Source organism: Chionomys nivalis, chromosome 1 (genome assembly GCF_950005125.1).
Source record: "Chionomys nivalis chromosome 1, mChiNiv1.1, whole genome shotgun sequence".
NCBI classification, from domain to species: domain Eukaryota; kingdom Metazoa; phylum Chordata; class Mammalia; order Rodentia; family Cricetidae; genus Chionomys; species Chionomys nivalis.
The window spans coordinates 166,652,912-166,673,444 of NC_080086.1; the positions used below are offsets into that span (position 1 = coordinate 166,652,912).

Sequence of the window (20,533 nt, forward strand, 5' to 3'; positions counted from 1 at the left end):
TGTGCGTGTGTAAATATATATTTCACAGTAAGATGTAAATATTTCTTGAGATTGTTTAACCAGTATCCCTTATAATAATAAACTTAAGCTTTGGGCCGTAGGCATGTTCTGAGGAACGTAGATAGTACAATGAACAATGAAGAAGGAAAAGGGAGCAGTGCGGAGAAAATGTAGACACTCTGAAACAAACCATCTACTTTGTAAATTCTTTGGGAGAGCTGCCATTTTGTAGTTCAGTAAGGTTTTCTGGTGTGCTGTGGAGGGGATGCTGTGTGTTGGACCCATGCTGAAAGAGTGGTTTCTGAAGCACACCGCCTGAGCCATCTTTACCTTGTTTGTCAGGGAGAAACAACCCTCTGAAGGTCATCCTTTTCTCCCACTGTGATTATTTTTCATTTCACTAAAATCAGTTAGTTTGGAGGAGAGTGCGACTCTTTGAGAATGGGTTGGTTGCAGCCTCATCAGGGCAATCAGACAGGAGATCAACACAGCTGTGGGGCCCACAGCAGCTGGGAAGGTTCTCATTGCAGGCTTGACAGGCTCAGGGAACGAAATCTTGGCTGTCACATGGGCTGATACCAGAAAGATTTATTAATGTATTCCTCCAAGAGATGTCTAAAATCAGTGCCAGACACTCAATGATAAATCAGTTGAATATTAATGTGGATATGAGTTAGGCTGCTCTTAAATCTCTTCCCTTGGTGCAAAGTATAATTTTCTTTGAAAATGGAAGGCATTAACTCTACCCTTATTCTACAAAACAACACATATGCCAGAGTGCCTGTTACAATTTTGTGTATAATATATTTATTTGCATACAGAAATATGTATTTCTATTATACATTTTATTTATAGAATATATATAGGAAGCATACAGCATATTACGGGAAGATAGATTAAATATACACAGAGTTCATGCTACAGCGTGCACCCTTTTAAAGGGAAGCCTACTGGAGAGGCATGGAGTTGTATGTACATGCTGAGAATATAAGTTGCACAAGTTTATCCAGCTGTGGGTGCCTTCCTAATCTATTTGCAACACCAGTGTTATGGTGGCTGACAGAGATCTTGGCAAATTGAGGAGGGGAGCAACTATCCATGAACTAAATAAAAAATAAAGGTTGACTGCACTGCCGAATAACTGTTGGCATCATTTTGAAATTCAGTCTCCCCTCACGCCATTTCTTCAGGATCAAAAGCAGTGAGTGGAAGACAGTGAAAGGATGTGGCAGATTACTTACTACGTTGATGACCTTGTCTTAATAGTTAGAATCTGTCATTAAGGGAATGATGAACTGATCAAGAGGCAATCAGTCCTTTTCTCCAGACATAAACTGGTTCTTTTCATACTCTTAATCTTCTCTTTTTACAATACCGCTCTGGGATAGTTACATTATCGCTACAAGGAGAAAAGAAATAAAGGATTGAAAGCTACTGACATTTCCAAGGAAAGCAAAGAAGATGAGTCATGTTGTTTCTTTAAAGGGCTCTTCGTTAGTTTGAAAAAGAAAGGTGTTTTCAGACTAGAAGCAGCTATGTTCATGGCCAGCGCTGCAGTCTCTCAACTAGCATCCATCATGCTGTAACCAGATGTTCCCGGTGGGTGAGAGCTGCTGGTTTTGATGTGTAGATGTGGTCTGTGCTTTTATCTGTGAATTCCAAATCCCATAGTTAGTGGGGGAGTGTTTCTGTTAGATGATGAGTGAGTTTTGCTTTAGTCTAACAAGTAAGCAATTTGCATTAATCCTTTTGTATATGATGAAGGATTAAGAAAGGAAGCTCCGGAAATTCCTTATTAGAAACCAGTCTTTCTCAGTCCTGGTACCGTTGCCATTTTGAGCCAGATCATTTTCTTTGGGATGGGATGAGGAAGCCTATCTTGTGCATTATAACCTGTGCAGCAGCATTCAAACTCCCTTCTCATTACATACAAATACCTATTCCCACTTGTGACGATAAAAACAGCTCAACGGATCACTAAGTGTCCATAGGGTAAAAATTGCCTCTGCTTGAGAGTCATAAAAACAAGCAAGGCCAGCAACAACAGAGACAGATGTCTGAAGACAGTCTCACTCTAATTATGTCAATGTCCTTCCTTTATCTTCTGATCCTGGTAGAGAAAGTGTCCGTGGTTGTTGGTCTGTCTTCATTCTTTTCGCGACTTTGACAGATTTCCATTGAATAAAGTCATGGAAGCTGTGGCAAATTATCAGAATGCACCAAGGGAAGGATACAATAGAGACACAGAGCAAGACAAAGATTGGCTCATGGTGAGTTGGGTTTAAACTAAACAGAGAGAAACCCTGAATCCTGGCTTCCAAAGCGGTGGTTCTGATGGAAGCCATGTCTGCATCGCAACGGTATATAACAAATTTAAAATGAAAGTTAGCTAATGGATCACTTTTCTTACAGGAGATCAAGAAGCACATTGGAATGAAGTCCTCTCCACTCAACTAGTTGAAGAAACAACACAAAAAATGAATGTGGTCTTAAAATTCAGAATTTATATTTTAGTGATTCTGAACTAAAGGAACTACATCAACTAATTATAGACTAAATTAATCTGTTTGAACCAATGCTATATTTACGCATAGGAGATTTGCAGGTAAAAACAACCGAAATTACTCAAACAAGAAGTTATGTTCATTAAGGATAAATACATACATCATTAGTGATTTACTTCTTATTAGCTTATAACACTTTTTGTTGCTGTTGTCATATTCCTTGTCTTCCACTTGGTGAGATGATGCTGTTGTGCAAAACCACACAAAATAACTTTAATAAGTCTTAGGACTTCAGACTGATCAATTTGAGTTGCAACAATCTTGGGGTGGACAGAGAAGTAATCAAAGCTTATCAGTGAAATTCTGAGCTTTGAAAAAAGGAATTTATAACTTTAATTTCTATCCATTAGGCCCACACTTAGAAAATTTGATTGGAAGACCATTACATATAATGGGAGAAAATATATGAAGACAAAAATAACTAGTTAAATGTGGGGCGATATAATTCTGTATTTATTTAGAGTATCAAGAATGGATTTCCTACACAGACATGATCTGTTTAATGTTATTCTTTACTAATCATGTCTGTGACAGCTATCTGTGATCAGATTATACAGTGAAGAAAAATGGCATGACTAAAACCACATAAACGCTCCCATCAGATCCTGTGGGCATGTTTTGCCACTGTTTGGCTATCCACTATATTTATACCACAGAGATTAATGTAACTCTCCTGATTAGAGAATTTTGAAGCAATATAATCTTACAGAGATTTGAAGACAATTTGAAGAACATGAAACAGGTAATATCAGTAAATGTTTTCTGCATGGCCCTTTCCCCCACCCCCATGTCTTAGCTTGGTTATAGAAAACCCATTTGAGTATAATTTGAATATCATCTATTAACAGACATGGAGTATAATGTCTTTTCTTCTTGGGGTTGACACAGTAAACTAATCTTGTTTAAGATTTCAAATGAGCAAAGCAGCATCGTCTTCCTGCTGACTCTCGGGAGTTCATGTTGTACACTTTAACATGGTCAGACACATGGGTCAGGATGGTTCCATTTCAAACAGATCACCCTTCTGACCTTCTGTTTTCTCATTTCAAAATTCATCTGGCCTCAGTGAACTTTCCCCAACTAGACTGGCCATTTTCTAAAGTAATTAAAATTTAATTTTAAATGACTTTGGTTTCCCAAGCATATTTATGTCTTAGGCAGACTAATCTGTTAAGATAGGTTAGTTTAGAAGAAAATCCAGATGGATGAAAATATTCCACACAAAGGAACTCAAGTGAATGAAATCCTAATAGGCGTGTACACCCTCGAGCAATGCAAGGACACAGTGGGGAGAGGCAGAGCGCCCATTTTTATGGCTGACTCTGGCCAGATTAAGGAGAAGTCCTGCAGGTATTAGCCATACCCAATATAAAACCAGAACCTACAAAAATAGTAGAAAAAATAGTATGACCTAGCTGGGTTTTCGTTGTTATGATTTCTTGCTTTTCATGTTGGGAAAGGGGGGGGAGAGAAGAAATAAGCAGCGATTACACTGAAACCTATCAGAGAGCACAGCATAGCCTAGAATGTGCTCAATGCTCTGCAGATTGTCTCCACTTCCTCTTTGATTTTCTTTCTTCATATCACTCATTGTATAGCGTCTGCTTCCTTGTGTCTGGGTCTCTGTGTTAGCAGGACATTTCTTCCTCATCTAGACACACGGGGACAACAGGAAGTACAAACAAGGTCACTCTTCTTGTGCAGAGACATGAAATTGCAGATTCAGAAGCCCTTCTTCAAGAGAGTAGGAGATAGCATAGATTGTTTCTCAGACCCACAATTTCACCGTGTCTCTTTCATTGTCTCCTAAACTGGCAGCGTTTATAAGGTACAAGTTTACTTGTTTTTTTTCTTCAAACTGGAGCATGGGCACGGTAAGAGTGTCACTGTAGAGTTCCTTAACTGCACATTTGCAGTGAGCCTGTAAAGTGCAATGACAGATCACTATAAACAGAGAGCTTTCTTGCCTCTGTTCTTCATCCCAAGTCCCACTTGAAAGCAGTTCTTCTTTCGTAAAGGTCTTTTACCGTGTAGCGCCTATGTTCTTGTAGTGACACATAAGGAGGTGCTTAAAAGTCTTTTTGAAGGTGGCATTACAAAGTGCATAGCAGGCCGGGTTGATGGTGCTATTGATGTAACAGAGCCAGTAGCCAATTGTCCACACCGTATTGGGGATGCAGGGTGTACAGAAGGTATTGATGAGCACCATGACATTGTATGGCGCCCAGGTGATGATGAAAGCCAACAGAATAGCCAAGATTGTCCTGGTCACCTTCTTTTCCCGGGACGGAGGAGGCTTCTTTTTGGCAGGCTGCTTGGTCATCTTCACAATCTTGCGCGCCACAATGTTCTGCTTCTCATCCCCGTTTTGACCTGATGATCCCACTAGGTCTACAGTGGTAGTCGCTGGGGTGCACGAATCACCTTTTTGGGTCTTGGTGACAATTTTGATGCACGTTTGCTTAGAGTTGTCATCTTTGGAATGGCCCACAGAAGTAGAAACTGTGTTTTCGTCCTGGGTTATTTCGTCATCCCTCATATTGGAGGCCACAGCACTGACGGAGGTGGAGTCATTTGAGCTCTCCTTCTCCTCTCCCTGAACGCAGTTCTCAGTCACACCATCCCGGGGAGCCTTGCCGTTCTGAATTTTGTTGTGCTCCAGACCACTGTCACCACCCGGCATGTTGTTGTTGTTTGGTTTTACAATTCTTCCTTGCACCAGACTTGGAGACACTGGATCTTGGTTGGCCACAGGTTCCTTCTTTTCCTTCTTTATCCTGCTCTTACTTGCCCGGGATATATGCCAATACAACACAGTCATGATGATGACAGGCAGATAGAAGGCTGCAATGGCAGTGCCAAAGGTGACAGCGGCATTGGAAAAGAACTGGATGTAACACTCCCCGTCCTCCACAGTCCTCACCCCTACGATGAACTGCCAGAAGAGAATGGCTGGAGCCCAGAGGATGAAGGAAAGGACCCAGGCCGCTGCAATCATCATGCCTGCCATTTTGGTGGTCCGCTTAACTGGGTAGGTCAGAGGTTTTGTGACGCAGAAGTACCTATCGAAACTGATGATGAGCAAATTCATAACAGAGGCGTTGCTGACCACATAGTCCAAGGCTAGCCAAAGGTCACATACGACAGGTCCCAAAGGCCAGTAGCCAATCACAGTGTAGAGAGTGTACAAGTTCATGGAGAAAACACCTATGATGAGGTCAGCACAGGCAAGGCTGAACAAGAAGTAATTGTTGACTGTCTGAAGGTGACGGTTGACTTTAATGGAAACCATGACCAGGATGTTCCCAATGATGGTCACCAGACTGAGGGATCCAGCCACAAGGACAATAAATACCACTTCAAAAGTCTTGTAAGGACTGGTAATAGCCAAGCCATTGTTAGTTGAGTTTGTTGAGTTATTCATTTTGTGTTCAGTTACCAAGTGTCCAAATAAACATTTAAACCTGCAGGGAAATAGAATGAAGTTAACAGATGTAATAGAAACATTAATTCAAGTACACATTAGATTCCTTCCTTTTGATAAAGTTCCAAATTATTCTTCTGTATTCTTAATATTTGCTGGACCCTCTTTGCCTCACCCAAGAGGCAAAGACTTTAGATAGAGGATTGAAAATTTTTCTTAATGTTTGGCTATAAGTTTATGATCCAATAATGCCAGCAGTGACTCCATATACACATATGAGTATCTGTATGTCTTTCTGTCTGTTTGTTTATATCAACAAATTCTAATGAGTTGAGTTGACTAAACTAAGTTTATAGTTAAAACTTTCCAAAACAATCAGAAACTTCTGGCTTTGAAATAAAAACTAACAAGCCAGTGAGAGCCAAAACATTGGGACAGAGCATAAAATTGCATATGTAACTTCTATAGTTAATAACACTTTCCCTTTTGGCAGTTTGAGCTTTTACCTTATTAATATTGATGAAAGCAGTGATAAAAAGACAATATACTAGCCAGTGCACCCAACCAAAGTAAATTCGTTTTTCTCAGTCCTGTTTTACAATTGTAATCATCTTCACTTAGCACTAGGAATTTAAAAATTCTATACCTTGTAAAAGAATCATCCATTATTATTGATGTGATTCTACCAATCTTCCAAATCTTTTCTTTGTTTCAAGCCACTATTAAGTCTATTGCTTAACTATTCTTTGACAAACCTTCCATTTTTTTCTGAAGAGGAAGCTATGGCCCAGATGGTTGCAGACAGTGACATAGTATCACACATCAAGTCAGTGATAGGCATGCTGCAATGTTGTACTTTTCCTTTTTCTTGTTTACAAGTGATATGAATCACTTTTAAATAAAAATCATAAAAGAAAATGCAGCCTTGTGTCTCTCATGTAGGTATTTTCTCAGTAAGTGTTAAGGGCTATACAAAGTCTTTGCAATATATTATATCATCTCCCTTGTAGAAAGAAGAAAGTTGAGATAATAAACGAGTTTAAGGAACTTCTTTATCACTAGGACAGCGAGTAAACAATTTACAGCTAAAATCAGTACCTTACTTCATACTTCTAGTTTTTTGATGACCTCCCTCTGCCTTCCTTCTCCTTGGAAGAATTGCACTTAATAAGAAACTCCCGAGTAACAGCAAAATGATGTCATATATGCAGAGGTTGCTAGTTAAGACAGATTGCTTAGTGAGCCTGGGACCTTTATCCATGCTGAACACTGGGAACTTTATGTGATGTGAACTACAGTCACTATTGCAACTCAGGAATTTTCAGAGCTACCCACTAGGCTATGGCAATGCTGGCATGGAAATGCCACGTAGAAGCAAATACAAGTATTTGAAGCAGGGACATCCTTCCTTTCAACAGGATATACACACTATGTGGGGTTGTTTCTCTTCTCTGACAGAGAAACACTGGCTTCCACCAGCCTCTCACTACTCCTGTTCCCCAAATTTCTGCGGTCATTAAAGCAATAAGGTTATATCACAAATGAAGAAGAGGTCCACAATTTGAATGAACTTCAAAGCATACAGTAAATGTGAAATGTGGTATTCTAAAATTTAGTTTCTAAGAAGGATTTGATTATATTTTGGAAGCATGAAAAGAAAACTTTTCTTCACCTCGTTCCTTTGTACACATAGCAGAGATAACATTCATATGTCTGTGTATTCTTCACAACGTGTGGGCTTTTGTGTCATTTTTAAATTATTAGCTGTGTATTTCGAGATTGCTGCTAAAATTCAATGAACTTTATTTTCTCGAACTCTTTTTTTTTCTTTCAGTGTTGTAGCAAGGATTAAAGTGATATGTCTCTGAATGATAGTCCATAAAGGCTAAGCGTTAGACACATGCTGTTAAATACTTAAATCTGCCAAAAAGATGTAAATGTATCATCTCTCTTAAACTTTCACACCAGCTAACGGAAAATGCTGAATCTATGTGTGTTTGAACTGTGTATGAATGGGAAACTGTGGGGTAGAAGGAGGTGGTAGACGAAATAAATTCTCATTATTGATGATAGCGAACTGTCACCAACAGTGTAATCAAGAAAATCATCAAAAGAACAATTAGCATATCATAAGCATAATTACTCTTCAGAGCAAGTCCTGGGGTAGCTGGTGTTTTTATGACACATACTGATCAAAGGATCAAAGACTAAAACTACTTGATATTCAAACTAGTGGCACTCTATGCAGACTCTTTTAGCAATTAATAGCCAATGCTTATCTAAAAAATACTCCCATTAGCCGTATCCATTTGCAAACACCAATGACCTACAAGATTAAGCCTGGTGTCCAGATATCAAGTTGGGTCCTTGATTTATACAAAAATGTGAGCATCATGTATCGACATCAGTACTACATCTTTGAGGGGAAATGCTGGTATTAAATCTTGGAATTAGTAAGTGAGTTTGACACATAAAAAATGTTGCATTTATAGTTCTAAACATTTTTCTAAAATTGATCACTATGAAATTATATCACCAAAAATGCTGGGTGGGGAGGCAGAGGTAGCTCAGTGCTAGAGTGTCTGCTTAGCATATGAAATGCCTAGGTTTCCATCCCAAAGGAATACACACACACACACACACACACACACACGCACACACACCCCACAGCCAGTATATCCCCAAATGAATTGAAAAGTGCTCTCTCACAATTCGCTCACAGCCACTCTGAATTGTTTTGGAGAAAGTCAATTACAGTTATAAAAAATAAATTCTGATATGTACTAGAGAGTACTGGAGAATTAGACGATACAAATGAGACTTCTGTCTGCGTGGGGCAGCACAGCCCTGGTAGCAATACTGCCCAAACTGCGTTCAGGGTCGAATGAGCTTCATGACTTGATCAATGTGTGAGCAGCCTAAGTAGTACAAGGTTTTACTCGCTATTTCATATAATTTTTGTGAGTTTAAAAAGCACCAGTCTCACATTTCTATTTGTAATGTTGACATTGGTCAGAGGTGTGGAGAGTTAGTGCCCAATCTCTTATCTTTACTATATCTGACCTTGACCTGGAAGCCTAACACTCTGAGTGCTTTAAAAGAATGGAAAGAAAATCAGGAAAATCTAAGATGGGCTGCTGATGGGGGGAGAATTACTTTCATGAGCCCCTGATAGGTTATCCAGTCCCATGTGTTCAGCCTAAACACAAGTATAGACAAGCAACATTAAGACAGAGAGAGAGAGAGAAAGAGAGAGAGAGAGAGAGAGAGAGAGAGAGAGAGAGAGAGAGAGGAAAGGGGGAGGGAGGGAGAGAAGGAGGAAGAAAGAGAGTGAGGAATAGTTGTAGAAGTCATGGATTTGAGAGCAGGGTAGGCGAGCACAATGTCGCGAACATCCTCATGACTGACCCTTGTCAACCTTTAGCATAAAAGATAAATATAATAATATGTTCTGAGATGCTTGAATGTTTGTCCAACAATATTATATTATATTATACAGAAGGCTTTCAGCACAAAACACTATTGTAGAAAATATGAAGCAAGGTTGATTTGATGGGGCACTACAGAATGCATCAGAATGCCATGGAGACGAGGCCTCACCCACTGAGTCGTTAGCAGGGGATCATATGAAAAACTTAGTTTCCTGTCTTAAGAATGAGATGCAGTATTCTTGTACTGTGTTGTCATTGATTAAAATGCAAATTAAGCCTACTACTTTTCTTTGCTTTGTAGTTCTTTTAAACAAATATGTTGTATGTTAATCTGATAAATAATATTATAAATGTGATTTTTACTTCCTGCCATGGAAGGGATGGTCATTGTGTACAATCCATGATCTGGATTAGGTCTTAGCAACCCTCACTTAACCCTACTAATTAACGAATAGCGTGAATCTGATACTGAGGTTTTTTTTTTTTTCCCATCAACACTGTAAGAGACCAAACAAGTTTAAGGGAAAAAAAGGAGAACTAAGGAGTAAGGAGTCATTTATTCCAAGAAGTGTTAGGGAGCAAAGTCCCTGTTCCTGAGAAATGCTGTATTTCACATAGTTTAATACTGGTGCAGCTGAGGCTGAGTTGATTGTTTTTATCTTATGTGTTGTTTACTTTTACTGGTCGATGAGTCATGAACCAGTCTGTCCTTGCAGAACTGGCTGTGTTAATAGTCCACCTCCTCCTGGGAACTGGGACAGGGTTGCACAGACTCGGAGCGCATTTTCAATTCCCTTCAGTCTGATTCTCCCTGAGAGGAGACATTGTGAGTCAGCATGGACACCCCTCCTTCCTCACCAACTCCTGCATTCCCTTTGGTAGTGGTTGCAGGGAGGATGGCCACAGGGAAGTGCTAAGGCCTTGCTTCTCTTAGTTCCCATATTGTCTTCTGAAGCACTGCTATGATCAGGTCTTCAAATGCCCTCAGAGGCTATGGGGGTGGAAGTGAAGAACGAACGGGAACCCAATGAAAATAGGGTGTGCTCTCACCTGCAAGAGATTTCTAATCTAGGAAAGACTGCCGATGAGACTCACCGGCTACCTATGAAGCTGGGTAGATGGATAGATGTGGGGCCAGGCGCCAAGGCTTAAGGATTTCAGAGGAAGGTTGGCTAGAATGGAACGAAATAGAGAAGGTTCCTTGGTACGTCTTCCCCAAATATCCTCCCCTCATCTCCTTCCCTTTCCCTTTCTTCCTCTCATTCACAATGCCTGACTCTTTTTTTCCTTGCAGTTCTCTAGGTTATGTACCATCACGTTTTTTTCTCAAGGAAGTGCAATTTAGTGGTTTGGAGCCACTGCTCTAAGTCTTTGAACTTGAGAACCCGAAAGTTAAGAAACATAAAAGAAGACTCACACATACTTATTTGGCCACGCTGAATCGACATGTTATTTCAAAGTAAATGTCTCAGAAATATTCGCAAAGAAATGTGTAAGCTTTTCGTATTTAGGAACCTGTATCACAAAATGGCAGACTTTGCTAGATATGCATTATACAAAAATCTGGATTACTGTGGTCTCCATTGGCACCATCACTGCCGTCACATCCAAGTGAAATCCTGTTTTCCATTTTAATTCACTTTTTCTTTTCTTTCTGTGATGTTAGGGATTGAACCCAGGGCCTCATGCACACTAGGTAAACAATCTACTACTGAGGTACAGCCTTAATTCCTTAAAAGTTAGACGGTTAATCCCAGCACTTGGGAGACAGAGGCAGGCAGAGCTCAGAGAGGTTGAGGCCAACCTGGTCTACAAAGTGAATTCCAGGACAGCCAGGTTGTAACACAGAGAAACCTTGTCTAGAAAAACAGCACCACCATAACCAACAAAAACACAATTTATTTTGGATTAAAAAAAAAAAAGCCATGCCGAAAGCTGTTGTACCTTTAAGATCCATGCCTATTTTGTACTTTGTTAAAAAGCAAAAACAGAAAGCAAATGACAGACGTGCGACAGCAGCTGAAGCAGCATTCTGATCCTCGGGGCAGTACACGCAGAGTTCAGGGATTCTTTCAATGTGAAAAACATCAGGATTATGCACAAGCTTACTGCAGGGTAAGCGTGCTGGCTGTGTTGGCTGCCTGTCAAATGCAACACTATTCTTAGTGATTCTGGGACAAGCTTCCAGTCCATGTCAGCCATGCTATCTTTTCCCTTCTTCAAAACACATTGTAAACACCACTTGCCCTAGAAAAATGCCACGGCCAACAGGGAAAGAGTGGCAGCTGTGGTTCTACTAGGATCCTAGCTTTCTCTCTTCGTGCAAGTCAGATTTTAGTTATTCCTCACACACAGTGCTCTCCCCGCCAAAGGCAGAAGGAGTCTGGATGTACATAAGCACAGTGAAGCCAGGGAATGCCCAGGTTTGTAGGTTTTCAAAAGCACATCTCATGTGCATAAGCACATTGGTTTCTATCCTCTTCTGCACTGAATTGGACAGATCTCTGAGACAGACAAGGGCTATCGTTTTACTACTTTTTTCTCTTATTCAATAAACTGCAACTCAATTGATGTGGGAGTTCCCTCTACATGCTGTGATGACCATTAATGAATAAAGATGGAATGCTGGGAGAAAGGAGGCGGAGTCAGAGAGATGCCATGGAGCCTCCTCGGCAGAGTCAGACATGCCAAAACTTTGCCGGTAAGCCACTGTCACATAGTGATATACAGATTAGTAGAAATGGATTAAATTAATAAGAAGCTAGAGCTAATGGGCCAAGCAGTGATTTAACTAATACAGTTTCTTTGTGGTTATTTCAGTTCTGGGTGGCCAGATGAACAAGCAGCTCCTTCTACACTCAATTACAGTAAAATGCATGGGCCTAAAACTACAGCATGAAACATGTACTGCCCTGTGTAGTCCAGATCAAATATCTAATCAGAGGAAACCCTGTGTCGACAGGTGATTGTGTCCCCTCCCCAAAGAGCAGAGGAGGAAATGAACCAGTGGCTGCAGAGCTATGGGAAGTTGCCTGATCTCACAGCTGTATCTGTGTCTTTCTCTCTGTCTTAAGTAGCTGGAACTATGTAGTGGCTTTTTAAATTTTGTTTTTGTAGTTTTTTTCTACCCTGAAATTGGCAGGATGCTGGTTTAATAACACTAAATTAGTTAATTCATTGCTTTGAATTAAAAATGTGAATCGAATTTGCAAAGGAATGAGGTTTGTTATAAGTCTGATAGAAAATTCTAGAATGAAAGCTGTTGTTCTCGAGAAGCTGAGCAATTCCAAACAACACACCCCTTTAGGGAGAATTTTCCAGGATGTATATGCCTTCTGCTGGGGGTGAGATAGAGCATGTGTCAACATGCAGCTTTAGATTGTAGATCAAAGATACAAACCTTGGGAGACAAGATGGAATTCCATTTAGGAGTAGTTGGAAGGTTTTTATGTTGCCCTTGAAGGGTGGGCCATGGCAATCAGGAAAAGGATAAATGTTATCAGAAATTGTGTACAGAGTGAACAGTGCACACACAAGTGACATTTCCTATGAACATAATGGGAAGCTTGGGCAGCACAAGTTGCAAGAACTGGGTAGAGAGTAAGACACTCAATTGCACTTGGGCATATATTTATTATAAGTGTGTCTGAGGGTGCACAGTTTATGAAGAGAAAGGAAGCCATACTCATCAGGGTCACACATTACTCTTCCCATAAAAACACACATTTCTATGAAAAGTACAAATGAGTAGCATTGGTTTTATAGACATGGCTTTAATGGTTATTACTATTTGAAACACAGAAGTGTACAACAAAGACTATTCATCCTTCTTCTGTCTGCAATTTCTAGAATGGAACTGTGTGGAACCAGAGAAATGAATTCACCTCTGAAAGATTCAAACTTTGGATCTTCCCATTTTTCAATGACACAAATGACACCTGCTTCATAGACCTATGATTCATACCAGAGTCAATGGGGCTATAAAAATAAAATAGTAATGAAGTATATAAAGTAATGGGCAGCAACTATTTTTATTGTTTCCAATCGAAACACGAAATGATTGTTTCCCCAGAGCCTGATTGCAGCCTATTTCTAGAACTCGGCAAAATGACCACAGTGTTATCTCACAAAAATTTGAAACCCAAGAGCGTTGAGAAGATTAAAGTTTTTGCTAAATGATCGAATGGCAGTTTAGATGGAGCATAAAAAGATGCATCGCGTCAGCAAAGATTCATGTATCTAAAGCACTAATTTAGAGTCCCACTAGAAAGCATGCTGGTCAGAAAGAATGAAGAAGTTTATGTTTGAAACCAGAGTAGTCAACTCTTCTAAGTGCTTGGAATAAAACCACTTCTTGTTGACGATGCTGGGGGAATCACATTGGCACTAAATGTGTGTAATATAGTTGGCTATTCCTTAAGGCTCCAACCCTTTCTACTCTGATGCCCTTCTCTTTCCTTTCACATTAGTTAAAAACCATTAAAATATTTACATGTCCCTAACCCTGCCCCCTTTGTCTCCAGACTCTGCTGGTTTGTTTTATTTGTATTTGCAGTGCTGAGGACTGAAGTCAGGGTCTTGTGCATCCTAAACAACTCCAGCCCATTGAGCTGAACTCCCAGCCCCTTCACCTCCAGTTGCTCCAAACACTCTTTGACATCACTCTTTCATGAAACCTGAGCTCTGTACTAATAAGTACGAAGTCTTAACCTTCACCTTTCTCTAAGAGACAAGTTTTGTGTCGGTTGAGCCCAATGCGAAAGATATGACAGAAATGACACTTGTCTTCTTGAACTGTACCATCTGGGCTTGGAAATGGTCAAGCAGAATTTATTTGCCTTCATCTATAACATGCCATGTAATAAATGGTTGCTAAAATTTGAGCAATTGATGCAAGAATAATTGTACACACTTTTAATTTCATCATACAGGAGGCAAAGGCAGGCAGATATATGGAGTTCTAGGCTATCCAGAGTTACATAGTGAGACTCTGTCTCTCAAAAACAAACAAACAAAAATAAACTTTGAGCAGTTCACATATAGGCCTTTAAACAAAATTTTCATTCATAAACAATGCATGATAAGGAAAGATATTCTAATATATGGCTGGAACATGGATGGGAGCAAATGTTCAAGTCTGGTGGAAAGTCAGTTTTTAGCAGCATCTCTGGATTACCAGTCAAAGGAGGTTTAGCACGAATTCTCTACTGAGATGAGATGGGAGTTTGCACTGTTAGACCTTTAAAAAAGTTAGGAGATACGTTTGCAATTACTTAGCCTGTAACACATCTCAAGATGGCAGGAAATGAGAAGCTAGGAGATTTTGCCCCTGAATCTTCACCCAGCCCCTGTGTGTATGCATATATATGCACACATATGTAGCATAATTGCTGAGTAGGGAAGGATTGTGACATTAATGAGAGGGAAACAAAACGGTTTTTATTTTATTCTAAAGGTCATGGGTTAGGAGAGTCTCCCAGAAAGGATCAGTACACCGTGATAACATACTATAGAAAGCTGACTTTCTGTAAGCAATGTCCAGACATGAAGAACAACATAGGTCTAGTCTGCCTTTCTTTTTGAAGGAAGCAGTAGAGAAGGTCCTGGTTATCAAGCTATGGGAGGTGCCAGCAAAAGGCTGGCTTCTCACTTTGTAAGGGTGGCACAGCTCTTCTTCTGGTAACTTCTATTTATAGATGACTGTGACATGTTTGTGGATGTGGTAGTTAAAGCTTTAGCTTAGCAAAACCTAAAACAGAAGTTTATCTCTTTTCCTGGCTGGGTATGTGAAGCCCCTTTCATATTGAATTGATCTAATATTGTAGAAAATAAAATGCATCATTCTCAATTTTTTATAGGAACATTATACAGTAGGCCCCTTTCAGGTTATCAGTCCCTATGATTAAGTGGATTATAATTTAGAAAGTGGTTCTAATAAACAACTACAGAACAATTGAAAGAAGCAACATGAAGGACCAAGCATGCATCTGTATTGCTCCCAAAACATTAGAAAACAAATTGAGTAGTTCTTTGTTTTTTTCTGAATTAATCCAATGTCTTATTCTCTTATTTGCTTCCATTCAACACAGGATTCAAAAAAATCTCACTCTTATGCCATGCATCTGGTTTTATCACATGAAAATTAACAACTAATATCTTCTTGATCAAGGGGTCAGATGCTATGACAGTAAACCTCTTTTAATAATTATACCCATAGACCCAAGAACGATTATTTGATGATTGTAAATTTCTATTTTAGTTCAAAGCCACATACTCTTAGAGACGTTATTCTTCCTGAGGGAGTAAGAAAAGAATTAGCTCCTCACAGATTTACACCCAACCCTAATCCTAAAAGCTGTCTTTGACCATACCACCAATGAAGAATGGCTCTCCTCCCCAAGCAGGTATGAACTACCAAATAAGAAATACCAAAAATTTAACTCTGTCAAATTATGAGGCTCAGAACATGATTTATGAATATGTATAAGTTAACTTGGATGTCACATTTGATAACGTATCATTGTAGGTACTGTTTTCAATAAAACAGTTTCTGAAAAAAAAACCATTCCTTTTGCAGTTTTACTAACTGGAAGAAAATACCGTGGTCCAATCACAATAAAGAATATCTACCCTATACTTTTGTTGTATGATAGGGCATCTCTTGGGTATATTCCCAAGAGTGGTATTGCTGGGTCCAGGGGTAGGTTGATCCCGAATTTCCCGAGAAACCGCCACACTGCTTTCCAAAGTGGTTGTACAAGTTTGCATTCCCACCAGCAATGGATGAGTGTACCCCTTTCTCCACAACCTCTCCAGCAAAGGCTATCATTGGTGTTTTTTATTTTAGCCATTCTGACAGGTGTAAGATGGTATCTTAAAGTTGTCTTGATTTGCATTTCCCTGATTGCTAAGGAAGTTGAGCATGACCTTAAGTAAGTCAAGAACAATGGCACTGGGTTTCGATCCTTCTGCACATACTGGCTTTGTGGGAGCCTACGCTGTTTGGATGTTCACCTTAATAGACCTGGAAGGAGGTGGGAGGTCCTTGGACTCCCCACAGGGCAGGGAACCCTGACTGCTCTTAGGGCTGATGAGAGAGGGGGAGTTGATTGGGGGACGGGGAGGGAAATGGGAGGCAGTGGCGGGGAAGAGACAGAAATCTTTAATAAATAAGTAAATTAATAAAAAAATAAAATAAAAAAGGAAGAGTCATCGTAAAACAAAACAAAGTAAAAAAAAAAAAAAAGAATATCTACCCTAATGACATTGGTGTTCGAGGGGACTGGGGCAGCCTTAGGACTTTTCTTTCATTCATATTTCTGTAGACAATTCCGATTTCTTTATCCAAGTCTTTGTCTTCAATGCCCATCCATTTTCTACCCTATCTTTAGCTTACATGGCGTGTGTGAAATGCCATGGATTGTTTAAAGCCACTCTTCAGAATCCATTGTCAAATCTCTGCCGTCAGGTTACTCTTCCACCATCACTTACAGAAACTTAACTTTGTTTATTATGTAATGATTTCAAAACATTATATGGCAATATTCCATATAAGGACAGGAGAAATAGCCTCATGATCCTAGAACCCAGAAACTATAACTAGATCTCAGCTGAGTTCCAAGAGAAGAGAAGGGTTACTGACATTCATGGTCATTTTGGACTAAGAATCCCAATCCTAAAGACAGCACCCATCTTAACCCCAGTCAATCTTCATGTGTGATTCATGGATCACCAGTAAAATGGGAATATTTGCACATATGTTCTCAGGAGAGATTCAATGGTAGATCATCTCTTTTTTTATCCTATTGAGAATTGCATAGGTTTATATGATGAAATATGATTATATCCATATAAGTCCATTGTCCTTCTAACCCCTCTCAGGCTCATTGCACCCATCTACTTTTCTGTGTTTACTTCCTTTTCTATTCTTTCTTTTTTTGTCCAGTCATTTGTTTTTAAATCAGATCCTCTTAGTGTTGCCCATATGTACAAAGGTCTGGGGGATCAGGAAACCTACCAGGGGCCACAACCTCTAAGAAGAATGATTCTCCTTCCCTGAGCTATTCATCTGCAGGGGCATGTTGAGATCTTCCCCTGTTTTTGCTGAAATTTGGGTTGGTTAGGTCTTGTGCAAGAAGAGATACTATATTAACTTCTGTTCGTTATGCTAAAGCGTCCCTGGCTCTGTATCTACATTTAGGGAAGTGACTTGTGAGCAGTCTGACTCTGGCTTGAAAGCAAAGGCCCTTGTAAAGCCGAAAGTCGACAGTTTGATCTGCTTCTCTCAGTACATTTCCTTTTATTCTTTTAGTTATTATTAGTTAAATAAAAATGCACACACACACACGACTGACCTCTTTAAACACGATCTAAACTAGTAAGTCACAGTGAGTGGTTCCTATCTAAATGGAGAAGTAACTAGCTAGATTATAGAAATATCCCAAACAGGCACAGTGTGGGGCAGGGACAGTGAGATCCATCATGATGGTTGTCAGAATATCCAGTACATCCTAAAATTCCCAAACCACGCATGAAAATAAAGATTTGAGAGTCCCTGAAATAGCTGACTCTTTCATTCTTTCTATGAATCGCACAAACCTTCTGAAAATAAACCATGAAGCAGTTCCTTTATAAGACTCAGTGGATTTATAGAACCAGACAACATTTTTATATGCTGGGGTTAAATGATTTGGAAAATTATGAATTGCCTTCAGTAAAACACAGGTATATAAATATGAGAATAAAATAATCATCAAAGATTTCTCTGAGGGAGAACATGAGCAAGGAAATCAGGACCACGAGGGGTGCACCCACCCACTGTGACAGTGGAACTGATCTATTGGGAGCTCTCCAAGGCCAGCTGGACTGGGACTGAATAAGCATGGGTTGAAACTGGACTCTCTGAACAAGGCGGACAATGAAGGCTGATGAGAAGCCAAGGACAATGGCACTAGGTTTCGATCCTAATACATGAACTGGCTTTGTGGGAGCGTAGCCTGTTTGGATGCTCACCTTCCTGGACCTAGATAGAAGTGGGAGGACCTTGGTCTTCATGTAGAGCAGGGAATTTGGACTGCTCTTCAGTATCGAGAGGGAGGGGGAGTGGACTAGGGGGAGGAGAAGTGGAGTGGGGATAGGGGGAGGGGAGTGGGGGGAGGGGGCAATATGTGGGAGGAGGGGGAGGGAAATGGGAAACGGGGAGCAGTTGGAAATTTTAAGTAAAAAAGAATAAAAAAAAAGATTTCTCTGAATATCTGGATTATGGAATGTGAGACTGGAATGGATTTTAAAAATTAAACTGACCAAAAATAATCCTGTTTTATCATTAAGGTTAAAGTAAAGCAGAAAAATGGAATTTGAAGTAGGGAAATTTAAGGGAAACCTTTAAAAAATTTTTGGTTTGGGTATAGGTATGTAGATCAGTGGTATAGACTATTTGTCTAACTAATGCAAGACCCTGTGGGTAGTTCACAACAGCTGAATAAGTAAATATATTAAACCAAATGAAAGAATTTGGTTTAGGTGCTTTCTAAAACATAAAATAGATTATGAAAACTCTGGAGATCTTGGTGAGACTCAAAGCTTAGAAATTGTCTGTTGGTTACTTATCCACATAAGATCAACAGATGGCTTCTGTTTGATCATCAATACATTCCTGAAGGATGATGAGTCCTGCCCCATGCTATTAAGAATGATAAATGATTTCCATGTTTAGGCTATACAATGAAATGGAAATAAACACACAAAAGGGGAGAGTATAGGTAATCAATAATATTCAGAGCTCAGTGTAATGATTGGATTAAATAAACATATGCAGGGAATTAAGACTCAGTCTCAAATGACCTGTTTATTGACTTGAGGATTTTCCTTTAAAGTTAGGACTTGTTACTGCTGAGTAAAAGCAGCAGAATGGAGTCTGGGACACCTCTCTGCTGCCTTTATTTTGTGTAAAGCATTCACAATCTGTCTTATCTGACTGTGATCTGGGTCCTATTTGCTTCTTCTCCTGGGATGCTGTAGCATGTGTGTGTGTGTGTGTGTGTGTTTGTGTATGTGTAGTGTGTGTTCAAGTGTATTTTCTTCTTTCAGTTTAAGACCTGGGGAGACTATTCTAGGAGAGTTGTTTTTTTTTTTAAATTTTAAAACTGCTTCAAAATAAAAATTAAATGATTAGTTCTGCAAGATAGTGTCTTCAAGAATTCAAGAAGATTGACAGTAGACACATTGTCCACCCACACCGCCTCTCCACTTCTCACACAGTTCTGTTTGTTTTTAAACAGTCCTGTCTAAAACCTCCAGCAAAACGCAGGTGTCTGTGGTGGTAAGCTGCCCGCAATTTTACCTTCCTGCTTTGGATTCTATTCTCCACAGCAGTGAAAACTTCTGACTCTCACAAGCTTTTTGATTCTGAAAGTCTCTGGGCTACACTTTCACTTAGTTCTCTTAGGTTCCATCTGGTGCCAACAAAGGGGTCAGGATGGCACGTTATCCTGAGACCTGAATGTTGCCAAACAGCATAAACCCTAGTAACCCGAGTGCCTACAATGAGAAAACAGCTCCTTCCCCCCTTGAATCTAAGTCACTTGGGCTTCACTGGCCTCCCTGAACAAGGCCATCTTTTTGAGGTCATTTGTATTCTTTGTCGGGGTGCCTTCCAACCCTCCCCCCATATTCTAGCGCCTCTCTACTTCCTTCTGTAACCCTTCATCCATGGAAGGTGGAAAATTAGATTCAAATTGCTATCTGCATCTTCATTTCCCTCTCAATATTGCAAACGTACAAGCATGAACTAACTAATTCTCCCAACTGCGCTGTGTATTTACCTACCAACTCATTAAAATGTGGTTTCAGCACAGGAGAAGGGGATCATATATTGGAGGAGGAAGACAATTTAGTTGGCAAACTCATTTGTGTATTCTCTGGAATGTCAGAGCAAAGACTTGTCCTTGGGGTAAGGATGCGCTCTCCCTCAGTCTGCTCTCTCTGCCGTCTGCCTCTGCAATTAGCTGACACCTCTGCGCCAATGACTTCATCCTGAACTTATTTAGTGGACAGGCTCAAAATAGTCAGCTGACGAATTACATCCTCTTTTACAGAATCGTGATAATCACGGC

The 20,533-nt window shown here is 39.9% G+C and overlaps 1 protein-coding gene across 1 annotated transcript in view; it reads right to left on the bottom strand.

Annotated features, from left to right (window-relative positions):
- Window positions 1-808: 808 nt before the first annotated feature.
- The window catches only part of Chrm2 (cholinergic receptor muscarinic 2), a 126,512-nt gene continuing 106,787 nt past the window's right edge, over window positions 809-20,533 (bottom strand). Inside the window, exon 3 of the mRNA XM_057781681.1 lies at window positions 809-6,028. Within this exon, the coding sequence (XP_057637664.1) occupies window positions 4,588-5,988 (1,401 nt within the window). The 5' untranslated portion in view covers window positions 5,989-6,028 and the 3' untranslated portion in view covers window positions 809-4,587. The remainder of the gene's footprint in view (window positions 6,029-20,533) is intronic.